The 26220-nt window shown below is 42.5% G+C and overlaps 1 protein-coding gene across 1 annotated transcript in view; it reads left to right on the top strand.

Annotated features, from left to right (window-relative positions):
- Fam169a (family with sequence similarity 169 member A) overlaps positions 1 to 26220 on the top strand; it is a 58147-nt gene that overhangs the window by 5541 nt on the left and 26386 nt on the right. Inside the window, exons 2-5 of the mRNA XM_052159933.1 lie at positions 11938 to 12072; positions 13561 to 13660; positions 14055 to 14140; positions 17531 to 17702. Of these exons, the coding sequence (XP_052015893.1) occupies positions 11941 to 12072; positions 13561 to 13660; positions 14055 to 14140; positions 17531 to 17702 (490 nt within the window). The 5' untranslated portion in view covers positions 11938 to 11940. The remainder of the gene's footprint in view (positions 1 to 11937; positions 12073 to 13560; positions 13661 to 14054; positions 14141 to 17530; positions 17703 to 26220) is intronic.

The raw sequence follows: 26220 nt of genomic DNA, 5'->3' as shown, positions 1-26220 counted from the left end.
TCCCCCCTTAGGGAAAAAAAATCTCATTTTGAATAATTTACTAAGGAAGTAATTGGTAGGTACTTTATTTTGTTAGATTTTTTTTAACTTCTACTTCAAAATATATAGCCCTATTATTTTACTTTATTTTAAGGGTGGGGTGGACTTATGAAGCCCAGTGTTACATAGCAGTTTCCTCCAGGATAGAAACAGTCTGTCCTTTATGGAAGATCATTCAGATAAGAAGTCAACAACTTAAAATAACCTCAAGAAGTTCCTGAAACCTATGGGATTCACCAGTCCCTACTTTCCACAAGTATATATAAACAGAAAAGACTTCTGTACTTTTTAGACAAGCCAAGCTGCAGAGAAAACTGTTGAGACAAACCTGTCTGCTTGCAAGCAGCAGCCCCAAAAGAGGCAGGGACCAGCCAAACTGCCTGAAGGTAGCCCAGACTAGCTAACTGCCTACAAGAAGCAGACCAGCTGATCCTTGGAAGAGGTTGGACCAGTGGAGCTGCCTGGAAAGGAATTCTCCAACCTGGTGAGCTGCCTGCAATCTGTGCAATAGGCCCCAGGTTCCTAGCTTTTGTGGGCTGTCGCTGTGCTGCAGGGCACTTTGGTGATGCAACTGTCTTTGAGTCATTCATGCCCCTATATCTAACCCCATAACGTAACACTCATGGGCTCCCCAAGTTGGACTTGGACAGCATACGTACTTTGGTCTGTAGTGGGCTTCCTATCCTGGGTGAGTTGGGGTATGTGTTGTTCTGTTGTGTTATGCTTGTATGTCACATAATACCCAGGTCAGCCTCCAACTTAGCTGTGTGACTGAAGATGACTTGGGGCATCTGACTCTCCTGTTTGTACTGCTCACATGCTGAGGTTACAGATAGTGCCACCATATCCACTTAGGCAGTGCTGAAGATTGCCTCCAGAGCTCTGTGCATGCTGGCCAAATATTCTGCCTGCTGAGTTAGAACCTCTGGCTAAGGTATCTCTTCTTAATTGTGTTGTTACCATTTAAAAAATCTGAATACAATGTATAAAACAGAAAGCTTAAGGAAACTACAGTGCAAGGTTTAAAAAATTAACTTACTAGGAATGATTAAGCAATATGGCTATTATGGTCTTTAGCAATTGTATCACATTTAGGTACTCTGTGTTGGCCTTTTGTTTTGACCTGGGAACCTGGCCAGCAAGTTAAAACCTTCTGTAGACTTGTGTAGACTGCCTGGCTGGCTCCACTCCTCCAGCTGTGAGAGTGTGAGGAACTTGCTTATCATGCAGGCCTAAGACTCGTTTGGAACATGTATACCGAAGTGATGAGAAACGTGTGGTGATGTGTTTAGGATGTTTAACGCAGTGCCTGATACAGTGTAAGTGGCAAATGCATTCTGAGCTTAAAAATAATTATAATTGAAAATTTGAGGATACAATCCAGACTTTTCTTTTTTCCTAGCTCCTATATTTCCCAGCAAGCTCTAGTGGTTTTTTGTTTGTTTTTGTTGTTTTTTTGTTGTTGTTGTTTCTTGGATTTGGTTTTTTCGAGACAGGGTTTCTCTGTGTAGCCCTGGCTGTCCTGGAACTTACTCTGTAGACCAGGCTGACCCCGAACTCAGAAATCCACCTGCCTCTGCCTCCCAGCGTGCTGGGATTACAGGCGTGCGTCACCACCACCGGGCAAGCTCTAGTGTTTTTAAGGAAAGTAAGCAGGTGTAGACAAGTTACTAATTCGAATGGACATCAGAGGTCATTTGATCAGGCCTTAGTTTTTAATGTGTATGAAAAAGTGGGTTCTGCTTTTCTGAGCTTTGAGCTTGGTAGGATAAGTGAATAAGGAACGACGAGTCCCATTGCTATTTACTTATAATTATTACAAGAAGCTGCCTATCTCAGGTCTACAGTGTGAAACTCCTAACTGCTGCTACATTGATCATGGCCACAACAAGCACACACCTCCCAATGCCTCTCAAGGAGTGCCTCTCCCTAATGACCAAGCATTCAAATCTGAGCTATCTACAGGGAACAGTGTAGCAAAAACCACCCTACAGAAGTGTGTCGTTGGAGGTGGGCTTCCGGTTTCGAAAGCCCAAGCCAGGCCCAGTGTCTTCCTCTTGCCTGCTGCCTTCAGGTCTGGATCCAGAACTGTAAGCTACCATGTCTTCCTGTGTGCTGCCTTGTTTCCCACCATGAGGAAAGTGACCCAACCTGTGAAATTGTAAGCCAGTCCCAGTCAAATGCTTGCTTTCTAAGCGTTGCCAAGGCCTTGGTCATGGTGTCTCTTCCGTGAACACTGAGACGGCGTTGACAGTTGTTCTCGTCTGACCTGCTGACTTTCTGCGGTTCTGCTCTCAGTTGTCTTCATGTGCCTTAGCTGCCGTGATAAACCCAAGGACTTGAGGTTTTCTCTGCTTTCTGACTTCTGTCTGGGACTCTCCTTAATGAGGTTTTATTTAAAGACTGTATTTTCAGGGGTCATTTCTGCAGTCCTTCACACATTTTCATAAAGTCATTCATTGCTTAGTTATCTTTTGAAGTTACACAGGAAACCTACTGTCTGTTTTCCCTGCCTGTGAACCTGCTGTAAGTGAGAAATGAGCAGATATTTTTTCATCAGCCCTGTGTGTTTGCAGGGCGCAGTAAGAGCAGATGTGTGTGTAGGGCTGTTGCAGCAGTGGTAAGTTAATCTGCTCTAGACTCCTAGTGGGTGTGTGCACACTTCTCACTACCACCCCAATGTTTTGGATTCCCAAAAGAAAGGCACTTACATGGCCTTGTATTTTAAATACCTTAACTAGCTCCTGGCTGGGCCCCTCCCTAACTCCACATGACTAACACACACTCCCCTCCGATATTCCTGAGTTCATACTTACTAAATCTGTATTTTATCTTTGCTGCACTGGACCCCGCTGGGCAGCCCCCTTGGGCCTGCTTTCCCTCCGCACCCGCATGTTGGCAGTCTCTCCCTCCTGCACCTTTCCAGCCTGGTCCATCTCCAGCGTCTTCATCGTGGCAGACTCCCCTCTTCTTCCTTCCGTGGTCTCTTCCCAGGAGTCCTAGAAGTCCCTCCTCTGTCTCCCTGCCTAGCCATTGGCCCCCAGGAACTTTATTGACCAATCTTAGTCCTGTATACAGGACACTGCAAGCAGGTTTTTGGGTAACACAAGTAGCCTGAGAGCACAGCCCCCACATGCTGTGACTCCAAAATGAAGACTGCAGAGGCCTGGGCAGGGCGGGGAATGCCCAAGCTGGGGCTCAGAGACTGCTGTGCTTCAACTATCTGTACAGAGTGGGAACCCTTGCTTGTGCTCCTTAGATGTTGTGTAAGCTTTGTATCACTGTGACATAATCGTCTTAAAAGGGTCATTGTTCTGAGGTTTTTCAGTCTGTGGTTGTTGAACTGTTGCCTTTGGGCCTGTGGCGAGGTAGTGCGTCATCAGTAGAGCAAAGCTGCCTGCCTTTGGCAATTGGGCGAACCGAGGAAAGGGAGCTGGGGTCCCACTATCTCATTCCAGGCATCTATGCTTCTAACACTGTAACTTCCTCCCACTAGGACCTGCCTCTTAAAGGTTCCACTAGTTGCCACTGGTGCCAGGCTACTTACCAAGCCTTTAACCCTCTGGGCCTTATAGCCATTTAGCACACATTAGAGAGTAGGATTGGGGGATGGTGGTGATTCTAGTAGTCCATAAATAGGCCAAAACAAAGCACTGTGTTTTATTTTTGTTTCATTTGTGAACTAGATACATTCCTTTACATACAAAGCAATCTTTGTGGTTTGACTAAGACAGATGTCTGTGGTAGTTTATGTTAAAGATAGTGGCCACGCCAAGTGTATTTGTATTCTGTATCACAGAACTAGTCTTGGAGGGTATACTAAAACCCCAGCAACTCTAATAAATCCCCCAAAAGTCAGATGTGATTATATGGTAAAGAAACCAGGTGTAAAACAAAGTCTGAGACTTAATACTGAAGTGGACATGGCGTTAGGGAATTCCCGGAAGTGCTTTGTGCTTTGTTGCTTTGGTGAGACGGTGAGCAGTGTTCTGTCGGAGCATTGGAGTCGCTGTTGTCCGAGAGGCGGGTACGGTAGGTAGGTTCCTAATAGAACAGTGTGTGTTTAAGCGGAAGCTTCAGCTGCAGTTCATGTCTTTCTCTATTTAAGGTCATTTGTTACATTATTGTTAAACCTTGGAATGTATCAGGAGTGCAAGAAGCCTTCTCTGTATCTTGTTCCTAGTGCAGGAGGAGGAAGGAGGAATTATCAGCCACTCCCGGGACAGTCACCTAGTGCTTGTGCTCTGACGGCTGAGCATCTTACTTCAGCTGTAGGAGTCCAGCTTTGCTTCTGCTACAGACCCCGAGTTCATATTCTGCCTTCTTTAGAGGTCGCATGGGGACAGCCTGTTACCCATGTGCGGCAGAGGCTGTTCTCCCTTAGGATCCTCTTAACAATACAGTGTGAGGCCTCAGATTTTTGTGTATACATTTATACTGATACTGTTCATAATTTTAAAAATTCATATGAGGTAGGCTTTTAAAAAGGAAGTTGGCATTTTTTGGTGTTAACTTTTTCTGTATTAAAAATTCTGTTCGCTGGGCAGTGGTGGCGCACGCCTTTAATCCCAGCACTTAGGAGGCAGAGGCAGGTGGATTTCAGAGTTCGAGGCCAGCCTGGTCTACAGAGTGGGTTCCAGGACAGCCAGGACTATACAGAGAAACCCTGTCTCCAAAAACAAAAACAAAACAAAACAAAAAAATTCTGTTCATGTTCTTTGCCAATGTTTATGCATTTCAGCTTTTAAAATACTTTGTATTAGGTGATTAGCCCTTGTGGATTAGGGGCATACTGGTTATAATTTACCTGTGACTTTCCTGTTTTTAGATATAAACTTTTGTGGTCTTTCAAGACAGGGTTTCTCTGTGTAGCCCCGGCTCTCCTGGAACCCACCTGGTAGACCAGGCTGGCCTCGAACTCAGAAATCTGCCTGCCTCTGCCTCCCAAATGCTGGGATTAAAGGTTGTGCCACCACTGCCCGGCTTAGATATAAATTTAGCTTTGAGTGTTAGTGTTGCCCAGGCTGGCTTCAAGGTCCTGACCTCCAGGGACCCTCAGGCCTCACCCTCCCTAGCAGCTGACCACAGGACCACAGAGCCCAGGACAGACGCTCAGGCTCCGCCCTCCTAGCAGCTGACCACAGGGCCACGGAGCCCAGGACAGACGCTCAGGCTCCGCCCTCCTAGCAGCTGACCACAGGGCCACGGAGCCCAGGACAGACTGAGCTTTAACTTGCTCAGCAGCTGGGCTGCACAGTTACTTCTGCCCCAGCGGAGGTCCTTTTTCTCTTCATGCTCCATAGCTTCAGTATTTGCCTGAGGTCACACAACTGAATTCTGTCAGTTTGGCTCCAGGACACATGGCAATAGCCAGTGTAGACCCCATAGCATACAAAATGCCAGTTCTTTGATGTTTAAATGATATATTTTTTTTTTAGCTCCAAGAATTTTTCTGGACTTGAAGAGAGAATTAAACCTTTAGTTAGAATATTTCTAAAAATACTTTCTAAAATATAAATACTAAATATTTATATTTAAGACTTTTCTGATAGATACTCTTAGGGTCCCCAACACCACCTATGTTTTTAGACATGGTTCGCCGCTGTCATTGAAAAAGCAGACATCGACTGGAGTCAGTGACCTGTTGCTTATTAGTTGTCTGCCCTTGAAAAGGAAATTGTGTTTTTAGTTTATTTGTCAAATGAATGTACAATATGTACTATAGGGTTTGCAATACAACTATTGGCGGCAGCGGGTATAAGTCTTATTTACGATCTTAACCATCTACCTACATTCTTAGAGGCAGTCCTTAGCCAGCTGTAAGCAGATATTTTACAGGAATCAGAAATGCTTGCTGAGCACTGCCGAGTGAGGGTCACGTAGATTTGGGCAGTAGTAGCTTTTTCAGTTTATTTCCTTATTGGGACGCTCATCTTCCCTGCTCGCAGAGGACAGTGAGCGTTTGGATGTGTCTAGGGCATCTGGGATTTAGGGCCTGTAGAGACCGTGGAGGAGACAATGGTGAGGCAGAGAAATCGGTTGAGGCAATGTAGTACAGGGCTTGTGTTAGGGAAGGAAATTAGGGAGGAAAGGGAGTGCAGATCTCACGGGTAGAAACCGGCTCTCTGTGTGCAGTGGAGAGAGTTTTACTGATTGGGGACTAGAACTCAGGTGTCCTTGAAGAAGAAATCATGTCAGTCAGGATGGGTTGTGACTTGGATGGGTTGAGAGAATAGTTTCTCTGAGAATTCTTTCACTTCAGATATGCTTGTACTTTGATTTGTGGTCTGCTTCTCAGAAGCCCCCAGTCAGTAGCAGAAGCACGTGGCAATCATGTAATAATTCTGGAGTGAATGTAGACACGTTGCTCTCAGGTTTTGCCATACAGTTGACTGGCAATCGTCAGCAATGAGTAGAGGGAAATTACACTGAGAGATCTTTTTCCTGCTCTACTTTTTCCGTATTTCCAAGAATATTCATTCTGTCATGTAGTTCTATACATCTAGGGGATGGACGGCCGTGGTAGCACACTCCTTTAATCCCAGTACTTGGGAGGCAGAGGCAGGTGATCTCTGAAGAGGCTGGACTACAAAATCGAATCCAGAACAGCCAGGGCTTCACAGAGAAAACTGTCTCAGAAAAAATAAAGAAAAAGAAAAAAAAAATCTCGAAGGGAAGGGTGAATTTACTGAGTAGAAATGGAGTGTCTGGGCTGATCTTGGAAGTCTTCTGTGAGGGCTGCTTATGCTGCTGGACAGCTTGGCCCAGACTCTCTAGCATAGCATTTAATCTGTGAATTAATTTGGACATTTTTTACACTTCACTGCCTATTCTGTGTCCGGTTTTTGATGAGCCAGTTGGCTGACGGCTCCATTAAGCTTTCTCAGTCATGTAGAGTCTGTTCAGGCCTTACATGGGCAGAGCCCAAAGTACTTGACAAAATTTGACCTGACAGCTTTACAGTTACATAACATAGAACAGAAGCTTAAAAACAAGAGGGGAATCAGGGAATTTATCATAGCACCCCTCCCCAGAAACTCTCACCTTCTTCACTTCTGCAAAGTGGGCAGAGCCGTTACAATGCCCTAGTTTATGTAGCCCCAAGTCATCCTCTAAGATTTTTTCTATTTCTAAGAATTTAGCATTTAAAGGACTTTAGGTCTTTAGTTTCAGGTCATTCCAGTTGTGTGGAATTGCTAATGCCACTGTAGAAGCCTAAAGACGGTAAGTAACGCGCGCGCGTGTGTGTGTGTGTGTGTGTGTGTGTGTGTGTGTGTGTGTGTGTGAGAGAGAGAGAGAGAGAGAGAGAGAGAGAGAGAGAGAGAGACTGTGAAGGTAGTGGTAGTGCTGACCTGGGTCACAGAGTTCCAATTCTAGTGTTCTTTCTAATGTGGTGTGTGTATAGAATGTTAAATTATGAAGTAGTTGCAACAACTTAACAAATTATTTAACTAAAAAAAAAAAACCTGCTGTGTGAATTTGCATATTGGATAAGAATAATTATAACGGAAGGTGTTTTTGTTGCCGGGCCCTTCTTTTTTGTGCTCACTCGTTGTCCGGCACTGTTCGGGCTTCTGAAATCGTGACTCTTCACTACTAAATGATGTGCATCTACCTCAGAGATTCAGGACATACTTTGTTTTATTTTTATTTTTTGTTTTTGTTTTTTTGAGACAGGGTTTCTCTGTGTAGCCCTGGCTGTCTTGGAGCTCATTCTGTAGACCAGACTGGCCTCGAACCCAGAAATCCACCTGCCTCTGCCTCCCAAGTACTGGGATTACAGGCGTGCACCACCACCGCCCGGCCAGGAGATACTTTGAAATGATGCTCATATGAACATTGAAATGACGACAGCTATAAATGTGTTAAGTGTAAGACAGTCTTAAAGTAGGAAATGCATCTCAGGGCTTCCAAGGTTAGAACTGAAGAGTGATGAATAAGTAGTGGTGTAAGAAGAGACTTGGAAACACAGGAGAATTTTAGAAGGTGGGTGTATTTATGTGTGATTAGGCCTTAGAGTTAAAGAATTCATTTTTCATATTAAAACCAATGATGGGTTTAATTGTTGTTATGTCTTTAGAGGTAGAGAATTATTTTAGTTTTTTTTTTTTTCATATTAAAACTTCCAATGGACTTAGTTGTTGTGAAACTGTTCTTAGGTTGTAGTTTCTAGTATTTTTTTTTTTCTGGTGCTTTTGTGCTTGTGAGTTTGAGAACATCTAAATTGCCAAACTTGAGAAAGAGGATTGTTTTCTACGTTAATAAAATTTTATATACAGGTAAAGGAATAACATTTGACAATAAAATCAAACCCTGAAGCTATATTTCCACTTAAAAGTCTTACCCTGAAAATGTCGAAGAGTGAAGGAGAATGAGTTTTCATAGGTTAGTCCTATCCCATCTGCCTCGGACCAGAGGAGGGTCACAGTGCACAGACAACCCATACAGTACAGCTCCTGCCTCCTCTTCCCCTCCTCGGCCTCCTCAGCCTCCTGCCCAGCCAGCCAGCCAGGGCCTCTGCTCGGTTTTATATACAGCATAAGGTATTTCCCCAGTTTATTGGTTTTCTTTTCTTTTTCTTTTTTTTTTTTTTTAACATTTATTTTATTTATATGAGTACACTATAGCTGTCTTCAGACACACCAGAAGAGGGCATCGTATCTCATTACAGATGGTTGTGAGCCACCATGTAGTTGCTGGGATTTGAACTCAGGACCTCTGGAAGAGCAGTCAGTGCTCTCCAGGCCCCCAATTGCTTACGTTTTTGAATTTATATTATTTCCTACTTTTTCCCCTGTAAACTCCAAACTAAACACATGTTTAACCCTAACCCTAACCACTGTACTTTGGTGGGTCTTTCCTCCCATATCTTTTGTTGATTAATTGGTTACCCTTGGATAGATTTGTATCACATCAGGATGTAAGACCTTGAGGGCGTATGTCTAGCAGAAGAGTCTATAGACTTTCTCACAATCAGTTTATTCAGTATTGCCAAATACTGAAAAAGGCCCCGTTGTCTATCGAAGTAGAGCGGGTAAATAAATTGTATATGGTACACGACCATGTACCAAAAACAAAAACAAGACCCAAAACATTCACTGGCAGATACAGGAAAGTTTGTATTTCTCACAGAAGCAGTGGTGAGTTAGTAAAGATTTCAGTTCTTAGTTAAAAAGTCAGCAAAATTAATGTTCTATTTAATCATAAGACTATGAAAGAATCATTTGAACAAATTCTTTGCCCGCTGATGGAGGTTTGTTATTAGTTACTCTGTTCTCAAGGGTCTTTTCATTCATGTCACTGTTTCATGCTGCAGTTACCGAAGAAGTGTTTTTACTTCTGACTTTTAAGGGTTTCCTAGCTATTTTGCTTGTTTGCTCTTTAATATTAAATTTAATCAACTTAAGTAGCCCCAAGAAAACCGACAAAGGTGTTTTCACTACTTTTGTATTATACTAAACCATTTTAGAGAGACCTGATACCATATTGTTGTTAAATTTAATCTTATTTTTGCTATTGTAAGAAAGATTGTCATTTCTAATTTTATTTTCAAAGAAAGTTATTGTTGTATTTATGGTCTAGTTGAGAGAGAGAGAGAGAGAGAGAGAGAGAGAGAGAGAGAGAGAGAGAGAGAGAGAGAGAGAGAGAGAGAGAGAGAGAGAGAGAATGTGTGTGTGTTTGTGTGTGTGTGTTTTATGTAGACCAGGCTTGTCCAGAACTCAAGGAAATCTGCCTACTTCTGCTTCCGAAGTGCTGAGATTAAAGGCATGCACCATCAGGCTTGTCCCTAAAGTAAAACACTTTTAAGATACCAAATAAACAACAGGCTGGATTTTGTATGTTTTTCATTTCTTTGTACAGACATTTTTTTCTTTGATTTATTTGTTTATTTTATGTATCCGAATACACTGTAGCTGTCTTCAGACACACCAGAAAAGGGCATCAGATCCCATTCCAGATGGTTTTGAGCCACCATGTGGTTGCTGGGAATTGAACTCAGGACCTCTGGAAGAGCAGTCAGTGCTCTTAACTGCTAAGCCATCTCTCCAGCCCTGTATAGACATTTATATGTGAGGTATATCTTGCATACCACAACATTCATCTTTTGTAAGTGTATGTAATATAGTGGCTTTTGTTTTTGGTGTGTGCATGCAGAGGTTTTGTTTTGGTTTTTGGTTTTTGGTTTTGGTTTTTTTTTTTTGAGACAGGGTTTCTCTGTATAGCCCTGACTGTCCTGGAACTCACTCTGTAGACCAGGCTGGCCTCGAACTCAGAAATCTGCCTACCTCTGCCTCCCAGACTGCTGGGATTACAGGCGTGCGCCATAACTGCCCGGCTTGTTTTGTATTTTAAAACAGGTTTGTAGGTTGTTTACTAGCTGGACTAAATTTATATGTTTTTATTTTGGGGGTTTGCTTTTTTTACAGTTAACTTGATTTTTAAAATATATATTAAATTGTGGACCTAACATTTAGTTGTGGAACATCTTTGTCTTTCCAGAAAGTTTCTTTAGTTTTCGATTGTTTTGGTTTTGGTTTGTGAGATAAGGTTTCTGTGTAACATCCTTGACTATCCTGGAACTAGCTATGTATACCAGGCTGGCGTTGAACTCTGAGATCTGCCCGCATCTGCCTCCCAAGTGCTGAGATTAAAGGTGTGTGCCACCACTGCCTGGCACCATGTATTTTTAAAACTTAAAAGAAAAATTAGATTTATTTATTTCATTTCATGTGTGTATGTGGTTTTCTGCATGTATGTATGTGTACTACATGTGTATCTGTTTCTGTTGCCAGTGGAGGTCAGAAGAGGGTGTTGGATCTCGTGGGACTAGAGTGGTAGATAGATGGTTGTGATCTACCATGTAGATGCTAGAAACTGAACCCACGTCCTCTAAGAGCAGAAGGGACTCTGGTCAGTTTGAGCATGACAGGCATGGCTCTGGAGGGACTGGCCTTTCTTCCCCATTCCTTCCCTCTTGCTAAAATTCCTTAGATTACTTTCCTAAACTATCCCCAAGGTCTATTGTTTTATTTGACCACCTCCTCTTCCTGAGGCTGACTACCAAGGTCCAGCTATCCAAAGCTTTGGCTCACATAAGTAACATGCCCAGTTAAAATTAAACACCTCATCCTAACATGGGGTTTCCCCTTGAACTTTCATAAGCCACTATTTTCCTATGTGCCATGTCTGTCTTCTATCCAGAGGCAGTCCTTTGTCCTCCCCAGGACAAATACCCTTCCTCCTTCGCCCTGTTTCCTTGTCCTTCTCCCTCTGTCTCTTGCATGTCTCTTATTCCCTGTCCTCTGACCCTCTGGGGTAAAGAAATCTCCTTTGTGCTGAGAACTTGGTGTTGGGGGTCTGGATGATATATTTTTTTAAGAAGAACAACAAGTATTCTTGACTGCTGACTCATCTCTCCAGCCCACTCATGTGTCATAGTGACTTTTATGTTGAGGGCTATGTAAAGGGTAGATTTATACATGCAATTTGATATGTGTAAGCATATGTGTATGTCTTAGAACTGTATAAATGTTTTTGACGTACCCATGAATGCTTCATTGCCTATTTTTTGTTGTTGGCCTGGAACTGTGTGGTTCAGGTTATTCTTAGACTCTAACCAGTTCTCCTACCTCGGTCTCAAGTGCTGGGATTACAGATGTGAGCCACCACATCTGGCTTTATTGCTTGTTCTGAATATAAATGAATAATACTAGAAAGTTTTTGGCATAAGTGCCTAAATCAACAGACTAAAGCTATCTATCTTGACAAAGTGAAATAGAAGTCTACTAGTAAAATACGGTAGATTTCTTTGTGGGTTTTTTTTGGGGGGGGGTCGTTTTGCTTTGTTTTTTAGTAAGGAAAGAAGGCATCCATTCTAAGTGTGTTGTTCCATGTTAGAGAATGGCATTCCCTGTGGATTTGCTGGATGACTGCACACATGAGGAATTGGAACATTCTGCTGAGGATTACCTCTCCAACTTAAGGTGTGGGGACCCTGAGAATCCACAATGCTTTTCTCTTGTCAACATTACGGTAAGGCACTCTGCACTGAGTTTACCAAACTGTCCAGTTACATATGAAATCAATATCTTAAAAAAAATCAAATTTGAAATAATTACCAGAAATCTACAAGTAAAATGTTTTAATATCAACTAAGCAACATTAATGAATTGAATAGCTAGTCAGGGTTTTGGTGTATGTATGTTTGTGTATGTATACACATGCATCTGAATGTGAGCATTGTTGCATGTGCATGAGCGGCCAGAGGAGGGCATCAGATGCCTTCTGTTATTTATACTTAATTCTCCTGGGACGGGTCTCTGGCCAGACAGGAAGCTTCAGTCAGAAAGTCGTTTCAGTCAGGCTTGCGAGGTGGTGGGCCTTAGGACCCACCTGTGCCCCAGCCCCGTGCTGGGCACAGATAGGTTCCTCAGTTTTGCTAAAACAAGATACGTGTTGAAGCTGTGTCACTTAAATTTACTTTGAGTTTACATTTTTGTGAATTTAGAAGTTAATTTTAGGGAGTTGGAGGTGGCTCAGTGGTTAAGAGCACTGTCTGCTCTTCCAGAGGTCCTGAGTTCAGTTCCTAGCAACCACATGGTGGCTCACAACCATCTGTAATGGGATCTGATGACCTCTTCTGGTTATGTTTGAAGGTAGTGACAGTGTACTCACATAAAATAAATAAATCTTTAAAAAAAAAGTTAATTTTAATAAAAATCAGGAAGACTCCATAAATTACATTTTTGTGGCAATAATATTTTCTTTCCTAAAATTAAAATTTTTAATCATTAAGCTGTGTTCTTTGAGACTTGGGATCATTTAAATTCCACTATGAACCAAAGTGACCAAACTTCTTAATATCTCTAAGGCCTCACAGCTTCTGGGCTGATGACTTTAAAGAACTGAACAATGTTATTATCTTTAGTGTGTGGAAATCAGAGGACAGCTACTGTGTGGAACTTGAAGATTAAACTCAGGTTATCAGATCGGGCAGCAAGCTCCTTTACCCCTGAACTATCTTACCCGCCTCATAGAAAGTGTTTAACAACTTTTCCGCACCAGTGTTTCTAATTCTCTCCATTGGCTGAGTCAGTGAATGCAGGACAGTGTAAAAGGACTTTGTGTGTCCTGATGAAGCACCATTTACCCTACTGGTTTCCTTTACTAGAAAATAAAATATGTCCCTTGTGTGGAATCTAATGATGATAAACTATCGTAGACTTGGCGGTAGGTTTTCTTCTACTCACATGGCTAGTGTTTAGGAATATTAATAGAAACAAATTTTCATTTTTTTCTATAAGAAAATAAAATTCTTGCAGAAAAGAAGCCTGCTTTCACTGTTGCTTTTTTATTTTATTCTTTTTTAGGGGAGACTAGGGCTATTACCTCCAATGAAATGAAGCTGTATATTAAAATAAATGGGAGATTAGCTTAAATTCTGGCAAATCCTTTGGCATTTTTTTTTGTCCTGTATTTTCATTAAACTCTCCACTAATCTTGAATCATCTTCTGTTTCAGATTCCCGTTAGCCTGTCAAATGTGGGCTTTGTTCCTCTTTATGGCGGCAACCAGACCCAGAAAATCCTTGCTCTCTTTGCGCCTGAGGACTCACTTACAGGTCTTGTCTTTGTTTTTGTATTGAGGGACTTGAATTCAAATTGCCAGGAATTTATTGAGAAATTTACACAAAAGATTTTTTGTAAAAACTTTTTTTAAATTTTAGTTTTAGAAACATGCGATTCTCAATTGCATATAATTAAACCTTTAATGAATGAAGTGGATTTGAAAATAGAGCTGGGAAGTGTGGGTCCGGGGTCTGGGGAGGAAGGGGGTGGCTGAGGGTAGAGATTTACCTGCATGTGACGGGGATTGGATTGGACTGAGCAGGACTGAAGAGGGAAGCAAGCACGAATGGGTGCATTTTATTGTGTGTGTATAATCCTTATCGAGAAGCAGTATCGCCTCTTTTCACCCTTTAGACTTAAATGTTAACGGGCATTTCTCTATTTTAGCTGTGGCACTTTACCTTGCTGGTCAGTGGTGGGCCATTGATGATATTGTGAAAACATCCGAACCTTCTAGAGAGGGGCTGAAGCAGGTAATGTGACCGTGGCCTTCAGTGATTCCTGTACACAGTGGTAGCTGACGGTCCAGACCTTCCCTGTTTCATGTTCACGTGCACTGCTGAGAGCAGGTCCGATTGAGCTTCCTCTGTTTCTCCGGCCCTGCCTTCCCGAGAGTTGGGTGACAAGGAGTGTGGGCTCTGTGGGCTAGCTCACGGAAACTGCCTATCTCTGCTTGAGCTTCTGCGGTGGAGGAGAGGCTGGTGTTTTGTTGTGGTTGCAGTTGAACCGCATGAATTAGACGGAGCAAGAGGCAAGCCAGATTTTGACCTCTTGGTTAGGCTCTGTTGCCTGTTCTTGTTTCTGTTCTTTTGAGTGTGAAACTCTGAGAGACATCAGACTCAAAGGGAAGGAATTTTAGGGAAGTAATATAGGAGTATTATTTCTTCTGAATATTGTACTTATTCTTGAATCTGCCTTTAGATTCTACAGTAATAAGCCCATCTTACAGAAGCTGCGAGAGTGCACAGTTGGGTATTTGCCAGCCTTTGTAGTGTAGCCTAGTCTTGAACTTGTGTAGAGGAAGGAGGATGTAAGACAGGTATAAAGCCATAAGCTTGGTGGGATAGGTGAGCAGAAGTGTAATGTATCAGGGCCGGAGAGATAGCTCAGTGGTAAAGGTACTGACTGCCCTTCGAGAGGTCCTGAGTTCAAATCCCAGCAACCACATGGTGGTTTACAGCCATCTGTAAAGGGATCTGATGCCCTCTTCTGGTGTGTCTGAAGACAGCTATGGTGTACTCATAAATAAATTAAGTCTTTAAAAAAAAAGTAACATGTCATCTCTGACAGAGGAAGTGCACATAGAGAAAGAAAGTATCCCATAGAATTGAAATGTGACTGAGGTGGCCTCTTATAGAGGACATCTAGATGAGGGTTAAAGGACAGAAGGTCAAATAAATAGTGTGCCCTCTCCTATTCATGTGAGGAAACTGAGTCCTCCAGGATGGACTGGGAAAAGAGAATGACTTACAACCAAAAATTAGACTTCCTGTCTGTATGACTGTCCCCTCTGAGGAGTAGGAGGTCACTAAGGAGAGGTACAGGAAGACCAGCTATTCTAATCAAGTTCTGCCTAATTAGGAAAAGTTGGTAAAGTCACAGGAGGAAATAACAATTGCTTATTCATATCTGACATTGAGCAGATGAAGTTGTTTTAGACCTTATTTTCCTCTGCTTTATATGTTGTGGTAATATAAAGATTATAATCCCAGGCCTCAGATTTCTGCTGAGTTACATGCTGGAGGTCCCAGGCTAGTGCTGCGGTACTTCCCCCATTTCTGTCTTGGCCATTAAGTCATGCTGCCAGTTCTCTGGAGGACATGGACGGCGTGTTCACCTGTTGTCTGTGTTCCTGTGTATGTCCCTGTGCTGAAGGAGAGAACGAATCTCTGAAAGGCAGGATCCAGAAATAAAGATGGATTTTTCTGTGATTAAAAAACTGTGACTTTACAGAAGAAAGAGTTGATTTGGGCTTCCAGTTCCAGGAGAAATGAGTCCATTATGACAGGGATGCCTGGCAGTGACCTCCATGGGTCCGTGGTAGGAAGCTGAGGGTTACATCCTGAGCTACAGGCACCAAACAGGGACAGCAACTGGAAGGAGGGCAAGGCTATATTATCTAAAGCTTGTCACCAGTGATGTACTTTCCCAACAAGCCTACACCACTTAAGCTTTTCAAAATAATGCCACCAACTGCGATCCAACTGTTCAAATACCTGAGCCTGTGGGTATCATTTCTCCTTCAAACCATCAACGCTTAGGATGTATCGGAATTGGTAGGGTGCTGTCCTTGTATGCATGAAGTCCTTGTTTTGATCCCCAGCACCATATAAAGTAGGTGTGGTCCCAGCACCTAGACAGGAGGATCTGGAAGTCAAGGTCATTCTCAGCAACTTAGTAAATTCAGGATTGTTCTGGGCTTCATGATACTGTCTCTAAAAAAATAAATGGGAACAAATAAATTTAAATGGGAATAGGTGGAAGGTGATGTGTGTATGTTTCAGAGTGATGTACAGCATATCACTAATCTCAAACTCAAACAGAAGCGCATGCGAGGAAGGTTCGGCTTTAGTTAATTGGAGGTAAGAGCAAGCCTTGAACTTATGAAGCAAACTCACATTAGCTCCACACTATCTTCAGTGTTTGCAATAAATGTATGCTAAGCATGAGCAGACACAGAGCTCTGAAGCACTCGACAGCGGATGGAGATTCCAGTGTTAGCCTCTGCTGGCCTTACTCTTCGTCTTCCGTAGTTAATGGTGCCTTGGTATAAAACGGAGAAAAGCGTCATGGCTACCTTCAAATGTTGATACTCTGTGTGGCATAATAAGTATCAAAGAATAGCCACTGAGATTTCAGTGCAGTGTGAGGGAATTTTGTTGGTTAGTGCTACACAAAGAAGTGGCCTTGTCAGAACGGCCTAGTAGAGTAAGGCTATTTGCCAAATTGTTTGCTCAGGAGGGCCTTGCCAGGAGTATTTTTGGAGTAGCGTATCCATGTAGTTAATAGTTTTCTTTCTCTGCACAACTAATCCCAACAAAGTTGTTTTCCTTTAAGGGGACTTGGAGGAAAATAGACTTTACAAACAGAAATCTTGTTTCTAGCAATAGGGATGCCTGTGGGAAAGCAGGGCTATGGTGGTCAGGAGGCGCCTGGGATGGGGGGTGGGGGTAGGGCGGCTCTAGGAGGAGGAGCTGGGCCTGGCTTCCTCCTGGGCTCCGTGTGTTTAGGAAGACTTCTCTGCTCATCTGCTTTAGGATTGGGGTGTGTGGGTGGGAGGGCTGGATGCAAGAGCAAAGGACAGGCTGTTAAAGGAACAGTTCACCTGAAAAAAGGAGAGAAAGATGCTTTCCCCAAGGGCACAGTTACGGACACATTCGTGAAATGAGGTCATTGTTCTGAGAGTCTCCTGGGAATAGTGTTGCTGTTGTTTTTTGTTTGTTTGTTTTTTAAAATAATTTTTAAATGTAGGGGCAGGAATGGGGTAAAAGGGTTGAAGCAGAGTATATAGTGGGGAGCAGTAGTTAAGGCTCCACACACCCCTTGGGTCTGGGCAGCTGCAGTGAGGAAGGACTGTACTTACTGAGTGAGGTGTGGACAGTGTGTGCCTTGCCTTGCCCCTTTTAGAATTTGCAACAAGGGAGTATCCCATGCATAAAATGTGTTTGTGGGAATGGGCTGGTTTTTGTTATAAATGATTAGCCTTGATCTACGATAATAGAATGTTTTTAAGTTGTGTTGCTGTACTTGAAGTGTTCTGAGTGACAGACGGAGCCGAGGGAGCTGGGGACAAGGTGGTTGATCAGTGTTTCCTGATAGCTGCATATTGTAACTGCTGTGCCTCCTGTTTGACTCTCTTGTAGGTGAGCACTCTTGGAGAAAGAGTGGTTCTGTATGTTCTCAATCGAATTATTTATAGGAAGCAGGAAATGGAAAGAAATGAGATCCCATTCCTGTGTCATAGCAGTACTGACTATGCTAAGATTCTGTGGAAGAAAGGAGAGGCCGTTGGGTTTTATTCAGTTAAGCCTACAGGTGAGTTTTATAAGTTACTTAATGTGTGTTATGGAATCTCCATTTTGACCCCCCAGCTGTGTCAATATCTGTTAAATCAAGCTCTAGAGAGCAAATTGAGATGCTTGCACTTTGGGTTCCTTGGGAGTGTCACGCCCTACTGTCCTGTGAGAGAGAACTGCTAGAAAGCCTATTGACGGGGCTGGAGAGATAGATGGCTCAGTGGTTAAGAGCACCGACTGCTCTTCCAGAGGCCCTGAGTTCGATTCCCAGCAACCACATGGTGGCTCACAACCATGTACAATGAGATCTGTTGCCATCTTCTGTTGTGTCTGAAGACAGTGACAGGGTACCCACGTATATGAAATAAATATGGCCAGACCGAATGGGGCCAGAGAAAGGGGGAAAAAAAGGAAAAGAAAAGCCTATTGAAGAGGCAAAAACAGAAGATGGCCTTTCTGTCTGTCTGTAAGGAATGAAGACTGTCATTTCACCTTGGTTGCCTCTGCTCTTTTATGTAAAGGTTGCTATTGTGATTTCTGCTACTGTTACTCTTTCTCATTAAAACACATGGCCCACCTGCATTGCCATTTCTAGTCTGCATCCTTAAAATAAATGTTACCTTGTTCTTACTCTGTTGCTCAGGCTGATTCTGAGTTTGCCATTCTTCATTTGCTGTGTCTCTTCTGGGACCTGGCTCTGCTCTTGCTGCTCTGGCAGTCAGCGCTACTTAACTCCCTGGGGCATCCCACCCTTCTTTCTAATTGCCATGTCTGCATTGTATTCTGTTACTTCTGAGCTCTATCTCCCTCTGCTGGGCAGTAGTGGAACTGGGTGCCCATGTCAGCCTTTGGGTCAGTAAGGAACATTGCAGAGCATAACTGAAATCACTGTGAGAAATTATCCCAAAGAAAAAACAAGAACACCCTTACCTCCTCTCCTGCCTTCTTTCCCTCCCCACATACATAGTAGGGAAAAGAAATACCTGCAGCTAGAAGATAAAACCTGCTTAGAAATTTATATTAGTTTGTGTGTGTGTTTTGAGTGTGTATGCCACAGTGCATATGTGGAGGTCAGAGGGCAGTTGGGGGGGGGGGTTAGTTCTCTCCTTTGACCTTGTGAGTCCTAGGGATAGAACTCACGTACCTTTACCTTTTGAGCCCCACCACTGGACCAGACCCAGGGTGTGAGTAGGGACAACATAGCTTTGGGGGAAGGCAAAAGGAGATTTGTTCTGAGGTCAAATTCTTTAGTACAGTGACATCCAGGAAACTAGAAATGATTTTTTTGCTTGAAATAAAGAGATTTCTGTGAGGGATTTATAGCTTGTTTTTCAGATTGAATAATTTTGTTCTAAGGGTATTTGTGGGATTCTGTTTTGTCTTAATGAAGTGATAACATTAACTAATTCCTTTAACGTTTTTTTTTTTTGTGTGTTATTGTATCAGCCAAACCAAAGGCCTTGAGGAAGCTAAATGTGCCCCACCACTGACCCACTGACCTATATCCTCAGCTCAGATGGTTTCCTTTTGTACTTTCTGAACAAAACTGAGAAACATCAAATATTTCAAATTAGTTTTTCAAATAAGGAAATTTTAAAAAATGGTACTCATTTATTTTCTGTCAAAGAACTTTTATTTTAGCCTTGTTATTGAAATACATATATTTGTGATCTGTATTAAAACTATACTTATGTTTTATAATTCTCATTCTTAGAAGCTATCTCTCTCTAGTAACAAGTCTAACTTTGTACTCAAGCCTTATGGTTATCAGTAAATAATGATAGCTACTATATTATCTACCTCAGGACATGGATATTGTCATCAGTGTAGTGAATGGTCTAGAATACAAACTTCTAGATTTTATATTATTATTAATATACGAATAGCTAATTATAAATATAACACTATTTATAACTATTATAATAATGTAAATACATTAGCTATTCGTATATTAATAATAATAATAAAACTACTATATTATTCATCTCAGGACATGGATAGCGTCATCAGTATGGTGAATGGTAGAAGTTCAGCATACTGAACTTCTAGATTTATTTATTTATTTATTTATTTATTTATTGGCTTTTTCTGAGACAGGGTTTCTCTGTGTAGCCCTGGCTGTCCTGGAACTCACTCTGTAGACCAGGCTGACCTCGAACTCAGAAATCGTCTATCTCTGCCTCCCAAGTGCTAGGATTAAAGGCGTGTGCCACCACTGCCTGGCGAACTTCTAGATTTTTATATTATTGTTAATAATAGTTAATATATTTTATATTAACTACAATAATAATAGAAAGTACTATATTATCCATCAGGACATGCATGTCATCAGTATGGTGAATGGTCTTGCATACTGAACTTCTAGATTTTTCACATATCTAATATCTTCTTTTTTTCATAAATCAATACTTTGATAATGATCTGTATTTAGTCAGTCTCTTCAGTAGAACCCAAATTATATCTGCAAGTAATGGTCTTTGTATATTTCCAAACTAGGAATTTAGATTTAAATAGAAACAATAAGAATTACTTAAAAATAAGAATAATTTACTTTATGAAAATAGAAGCGCTGTCTTTCTTTCTCTCCCTCTCTCCCTCCCTCCCTATTTCTCTCTCTCTTTTTGTTTTTCTTTTTTTTTTTGGTGTTTGGATTTGTTTTTTTCGAGACAGGGTTTCTCTGTATAGCCCTGGCTATCCTGGAACTCACTCTGTAGACCAGGCTGGCCTCGAACTCAGAAATCCGCCTGCTTCTGCCTCCCAGAGTGCTAGGATTACAGGCGTGTGCCACCACCGCCCGGCGTCTCTTTTTGTTTTTCGAGACAGGGTTTCTCTGTGTAGTCCTGGCTGTCCTGGAACTCACTCTGTAGACCAGGTTGACCTCAGACTCAGAAATCTGCCTGCCTCTGCCTCCCAAGTGCTGGGATTAAAGGCATGCACCACCACTGCCCGGCTAGAAGCCATTTCTTAAGTTAGAAATTTCCATATTTACTTCACTCAAAAGATTCAGAGAAAGGAAATTTATTTTACTTCAAATATTGGTATCAACATTTGAGTGAAGACAGGAAAATGAATATTTAAAAATAGAAATAGACTAAAAGAAATAATGATAATAGCCTGTTACATCTTTCAGATCTTTGCTGTCTCAAATCTATATGCAGTTGGAAACTACGCAGCGTAAAGCTTGTTCCCTAAGTTCCTTATTAGAAGAATTATTCCAGAGTTTAAGAAAATGATGCTTGGCAGACAAGAGTGCATTGGTTTACTCTGCAGTCCCGAGGCTCTTTGTAGGCAGGCGTGGTCATCCTAGTGTCCCTGTCCTGGAGTGATCAAGGGAGGCACGCGCTTGTTTGTTGTCCCGTGCTTCTGGGACACAGCTAGGTTAGAATTAGAGTGTTTGTTAAAATCCAGACAGGTAGGATGGCTTTAGACATCAGTGACCACAAGACGTCTTTACCTTCCAACGTTGAAAGTTCTGTTAAGGACAGGCATTCCCCCCAATCTGTGATGGCTGAAAACATGCAGCTGACTGACCATTTCAGTCCCATCCCCCATGCCCCACCTCCCCAGCCCTCCAGCCCTGTCATGACCTACTCACCCCACCTGTTTTTGATACAGGGTTTTTCTGTCTGGCCCTGTCTGTCTTAGAACTTGCTCTGTAGACCAGGCTGGCCTTAAACTCAGAGATCCATCTGCCTCTGCCTCTGCCTCTGCCTCTGCCTCTGTCTCCTGAGCACTGGTATTAAAGGTGTGAGCCACCAGACTTGGCCTTCTGTTTTCTTTTTTAGGAGACTGTATCTGTAATGTACTTATGACATGCAGGTTGTGGGACTAAAACATTGGAAGGAACACAGTACAGTACAGAGTGCAGTGAATTCATTGCCTGAGATGGGGTCTGAGCTTCATTCAGCTAGTGAAGATGAATAGTAATTATTTTATTTTTAAGCTAATAAAATTTAGTCTGTGTCTAAAATTTACAGTGTCAGGTAACTTGAAACATCTTCTGGATGATCATGAGGGGAATTATTACCCAAACCCAAACTAGACCCTTACCAAGTTTTCCTGAGTTGGTTTCTTTTAGATTGCTAACACTTAACTGACTTAAAAAACATGAAGAATGATTACCTAATTTGTTTGGTGTTCACATCATGCAATGTGGGGAAGATATCTGACACTTTTATGAGATGCTGAAGGTGGTTTTCCGGTGGTGAAGGACTAGGTGACGGACGGCATCCTTTCTTGGTGGACAAAGGAGTGGTTCCATGAGACAGGGAGGCTGCTCGGGCTGGCAGAATAGGCTTGTGACTTGTGCTATAGGTCTTGAATAGTGTCACCAAAGTGTGTTTGTTTATGTTGTCTTTAGGTGACATACAGATGAGGAATAGGAGAGGAAGAGTAGGGGGAAAAGTAAGGGACAAACTTAGTATAGCACAAGTTTGCAAGCTCTGTCCTTGAGGGACTAGATTTAGAGGAAGAGGGGTCATGGGCAGACAAGTGGGCGCCAGGAAAAATTACGGGTAGATTAAAGACAGCATGTCGGAGGGTGTGGGAGGGTCCCAGAGAAGCTGTTTTAAATAGAGCAGTTAGGTTTTCTGAATGAAGTGATGGAGTAAGAGGAAGTGTGAGGTGTCAGAAAAGACTCACAGTCAGGAACTGAAAATGGAGAAACAGGTTTGAATATTTCAGAAATTGCAGATGGGGGTGGGTTAGGGGGTTTTTGGAGGGGAAACCAGGAAAGGGTATAACATTTGAAATGTAAATAAAGAAAATATCTAATTAAAAAAAAGAAAGAAATTGCAGATGGCTTCTAAGCCTGGTTTATAGAATGAGTGATAGAATTTGGAGAGGGTAGCAGGTGTATCTTAAAGGATTTCTAGGCCAAAGAGAGAGTGAATTCTGTTCTGTGGTGAAGGGAAGAAGGGACTTCAGGGTGGAGGGTAATGCCATCTTTCCTGCTGCCCCCTGCAGGGAAACAAGGGTTTCTCTGTGTAGCCCTGGCTGTCCTGGAACTCTCTGTAGCCAGAGATCTGCCTGAGTGCTGGGAGAAAAGCATGCCCCTCCTCTGCCTGGCTCCTTCAAAAGGCACCTGGCAGCACTAGGAGCTCAGGGACAGGAAGCCCAGGGTGTGCAAGTGTTCTGTAGAGTCCAGAGGATGACTGACAATAAACTAAGTCCTGCTTTCAGCTTATTTTTTATGTGTATGAATGTTTTGCCTGCATGTATATATATATGTGTAGTGTGTATGGTACCTGCACAAGTCAGAAGAGGGAGTCAGACCCAATAGAACTAGAGTTATGGATGGTTATGAGCTACCATAGAGGTGCTGAGAACTGAACTCAGGTCCTTTGCAAGAATGGGTATTATAAACAACTACTGATCTGTCTCTACTCATGTATTGGTTTTGAATGAGTGAATTTCTAAAAAACATAGCAAACCACAGTAAGAATAATTATCAAGCTAGATAGCAGAACACGTTTAAATAGAAACAATAATTGCTTAAAATAATTGCTTAAAATAAGAATAATATTACTTTATGAAAATAGAAGCCCTTTCTTCCCTTCCCTTCCCTTTTCCCTTCCCTTTTCTCTTCCCTTCCCCCTTCCCCCTTCTTCCCCCTTTCCCCCTCTTCCCCCTTCCCTTCCCCTTCCCCCTTCCCCCTTCTCCCTTCTTCCTCTTCCCCCCTCTTCCCTCTTCCCCCTTCCCCCTTCCCGTTTCCCCTTCCCTTCCTCCTTTCCTCCTTCCCCCTTCCCCCTTCCCTTCTTCCTTTCCCCTTCCCCCTTCCCCCTTCCCTTCTTCCTTCCCCTTCCCCCTTCCCCCTTCCCCCCCTTCCTCCTTCCCCCCTCTTCCCCCTTTCCCCTTCCCTTCCACCCTTCTCCCCTTTCCCCTTCCACCCTTCCTCCTTCTCCCCTTCCCCCCTCTTCCCCCTTTCCCCTTCCCTTCCCCCTTCCCCCTTTTCCCCTTCCCCCCTTTCCCCCTTTCCCCTTCCACCCTTCCTCCCTTCCCCCCTTCCCTTCCACCCTTCCCTCCTCCCTTCCCCCCTTTCACCCTTCCCTTCCCTCTGTAGCCCAGGCTGTCCTCGTACTCACTCTGTAGCCCAGGCTGGCCTCGAACTCAGAAACCTGCCTGCCTCTGCCTCCCAAGTGGCATTAAAGGCGTGCACCACCACTGCTCGGCGAGTATCTTTGTTAAAGCCCCGTTGAGGCAGGTATCTGGAGTTGTTGATAGAGAGTCTCCCTTGTCTTTCCACACAGCTAACAGGTAATGTGATCAAACCCATCAGAAACCCAATGGGGCAGCATCATTAAGGCCCCCAGCTGGAGTTCCAGATCAAGAGAGTCCCTGGCAGAGCAGAGGCTCCCCAGTAAGGCCCCAGCAGATAGAAATAAGAGCATCAAACCTGGTGCTCACAATAACAGGCCGAAACCAAATGAGACAGTCAGTCAGAGTTCCCTGAGCTCTCTCCAGGGTTGTGCTTCCCATGATTGAATTTCCAGCTTCTTTCCACTCTTACATAACAGGATAAATAGTAGTAACATCTGTTGGAAATCATTTTTCCTTTTTAGTTGTTGTTAGAACATGATGTTTTGTTTGTCTCTTTGTTCATTTTCCTGGTGGGGGCACACGCTTAGACAAGGGGCCTTAGAGGACACTTAAGACAACATGTTTAGGTCTGAAATGGGAAGCGACCTCCAGAGCCAGCCTCTCAGTGAGCTGAAAGTGCTCATGACAGCTCACAGTACAGAGCGTGTCAGCAGGGTTGAGAATGTGCCTGGGCAAAGAAGCAAGGCCCCAGGGTCCCGCTGCTCGCTCTGAGAGTAACTGACAAATGGATGTCAAGATTTTCTGAGAAAAGAGAAACTTGGTTTTCAGACTTGTCTCTGCAGAATTTGATTATAAATGGTATACATCAAAGGTGAAAATTGCTATTTTATTTATATTTTAAATAAGTTGTATATTTGTATTCCACAAAATTTACTCATTTCAAATGAATTATATTTCACTAGTTTTAGATCATTTTTATTATTACAAAACAAGATAATCTGTATACAATAAGTCACTCTTCTATCCAGCCTTTGGCAAACATTAATCCATTAACTAAACTAGAGCATATGTTGTGTGGCTTGTATCTAGCTTTTCTTTCTTTCTTTCTTTCTTTCTTTCTTTCTTTCTTTCTTTCTTTCTTTCTTTCTTTCTTGCTTGCTTGCTTGCTTTCTTTCTTGCTTTCTTGCTTTCTTGCTTTTCTTGCTTTTCTTTCTTTCTTTCTTTCTTTCTTTCTTTCTTTCTTTCTTTCTTTCTTTCTTTCTTTCTTTCTTTCTTTCTTTCTTTCTTTCTTTCTTCTGTCCTTCCTTCCTTCCTTCCTTCCTTCCTTCCTTCCTTCCTTCCTTCCTTCCTTCCTTCCTTCCTTCCTCTTCCTTCCTTCCTCCCTCCCTTCCTCCCTTCTTCCCTTCTCCCCTTCCTCCCTTCCCTCCTTCCCTCCCCTTCTTCCCTCCCTCTTTCCTTCTCTCCTTCCTTCCTTTCTATCTTCCTCTCCCTTCTTCCCTCTCCCTTTCTTTCTTTCTTTCTTTTTCTTTCTTTCTTTCTTTCTTTCTTTCTTTCTTTCTTTCTTTCTTTCTTTCTTTCTTTCTTTCTTTCTTTCTTTCTTTCTTTCTTTCTTTCTCCCTCCCTCCTTTCCTCCTCCCCTCCCCCTCTTTGTCTCCCTCCTTCCCTTTCTTTTCTCTTTTGTTTTTTTGTTTTTTCCTTCCTTCCTTCCTTCCTTCCTTCCTTCCTTCCTTCCTTCCTTCCTTCCTTCCTTCCTTCCTTTCTTCCTGCCTGCCTGCCTTCCTGCCTTCCTGCCTTCCTGCCTTCCTGCCTTCCTTTTGGCTTAACAGTCTTTTTCCAAGTCTCATATACTATATTGTAGTGTGTATTAGTACTTCGCTTTGAAAAAATTAAATTTATTATATCTGTATTGCTCTTTTTGTTTGCGTGCACGTATGTGTACCATGTGTGTATCTTGTGCCCTTGGATCTGAAGAGGGCTGGAGTTATGGATGATTTAGTCATCATGTGGTGCTGAGAACCAATCCCTGACTCTGCTGAGCCATCTCTCCAGTTCCAACTCTTCATTTCTTCTTATGACCAAGTAACATTTCCTTGTACAGTGTTCTAGTCAGACTTAGTGGTTCTGTTACCATATATCTGAGCAAAAACAATTGAAAGAAGATTTATTTTTGGCTCATGGTTTTAGATGTTTCAGTTTGTTAAGCAGATAGGGAGAACATTAGGTTATATCTAAAGATAGTAATCGTGTAATATACATAGAGTCATCGTCAAGTATGTATGTCATGAAATGGTAATAAGCTATTTGTTCTATATTACTTACTGTTGGCAAACATAACAGCTGTTATTATCACATATACATTATAGTTTATAACAAAAGTTGCGATGCGCCTTATTACAGAATATACACTTTTTTTTTAATTTGGTGTGCTTCTTGACATAAGGGAAAAGCTATTTTCAGAAATGTTACCTTGTATTTACTAAATGTACATGTAGCTTAAT

Source organism: Apodemus sylvaticus, chromosome 16, assembly GCF_947179515.1.
Source record: "Apodemus sylvaticus chromosome 16, mApoSyl1.1, whole genome shotgun sequence".
NCBI classification, from domain to species: domain Eukaryota; kingdom Metazoa; phylum Chordata; class Mammalia; order Rodentia; family Muridae; genus Apodemus; species Apodemus sylvaticus.
This window is presented reverse-complemented; position numbering and strand designations above follow the sequence as displayed.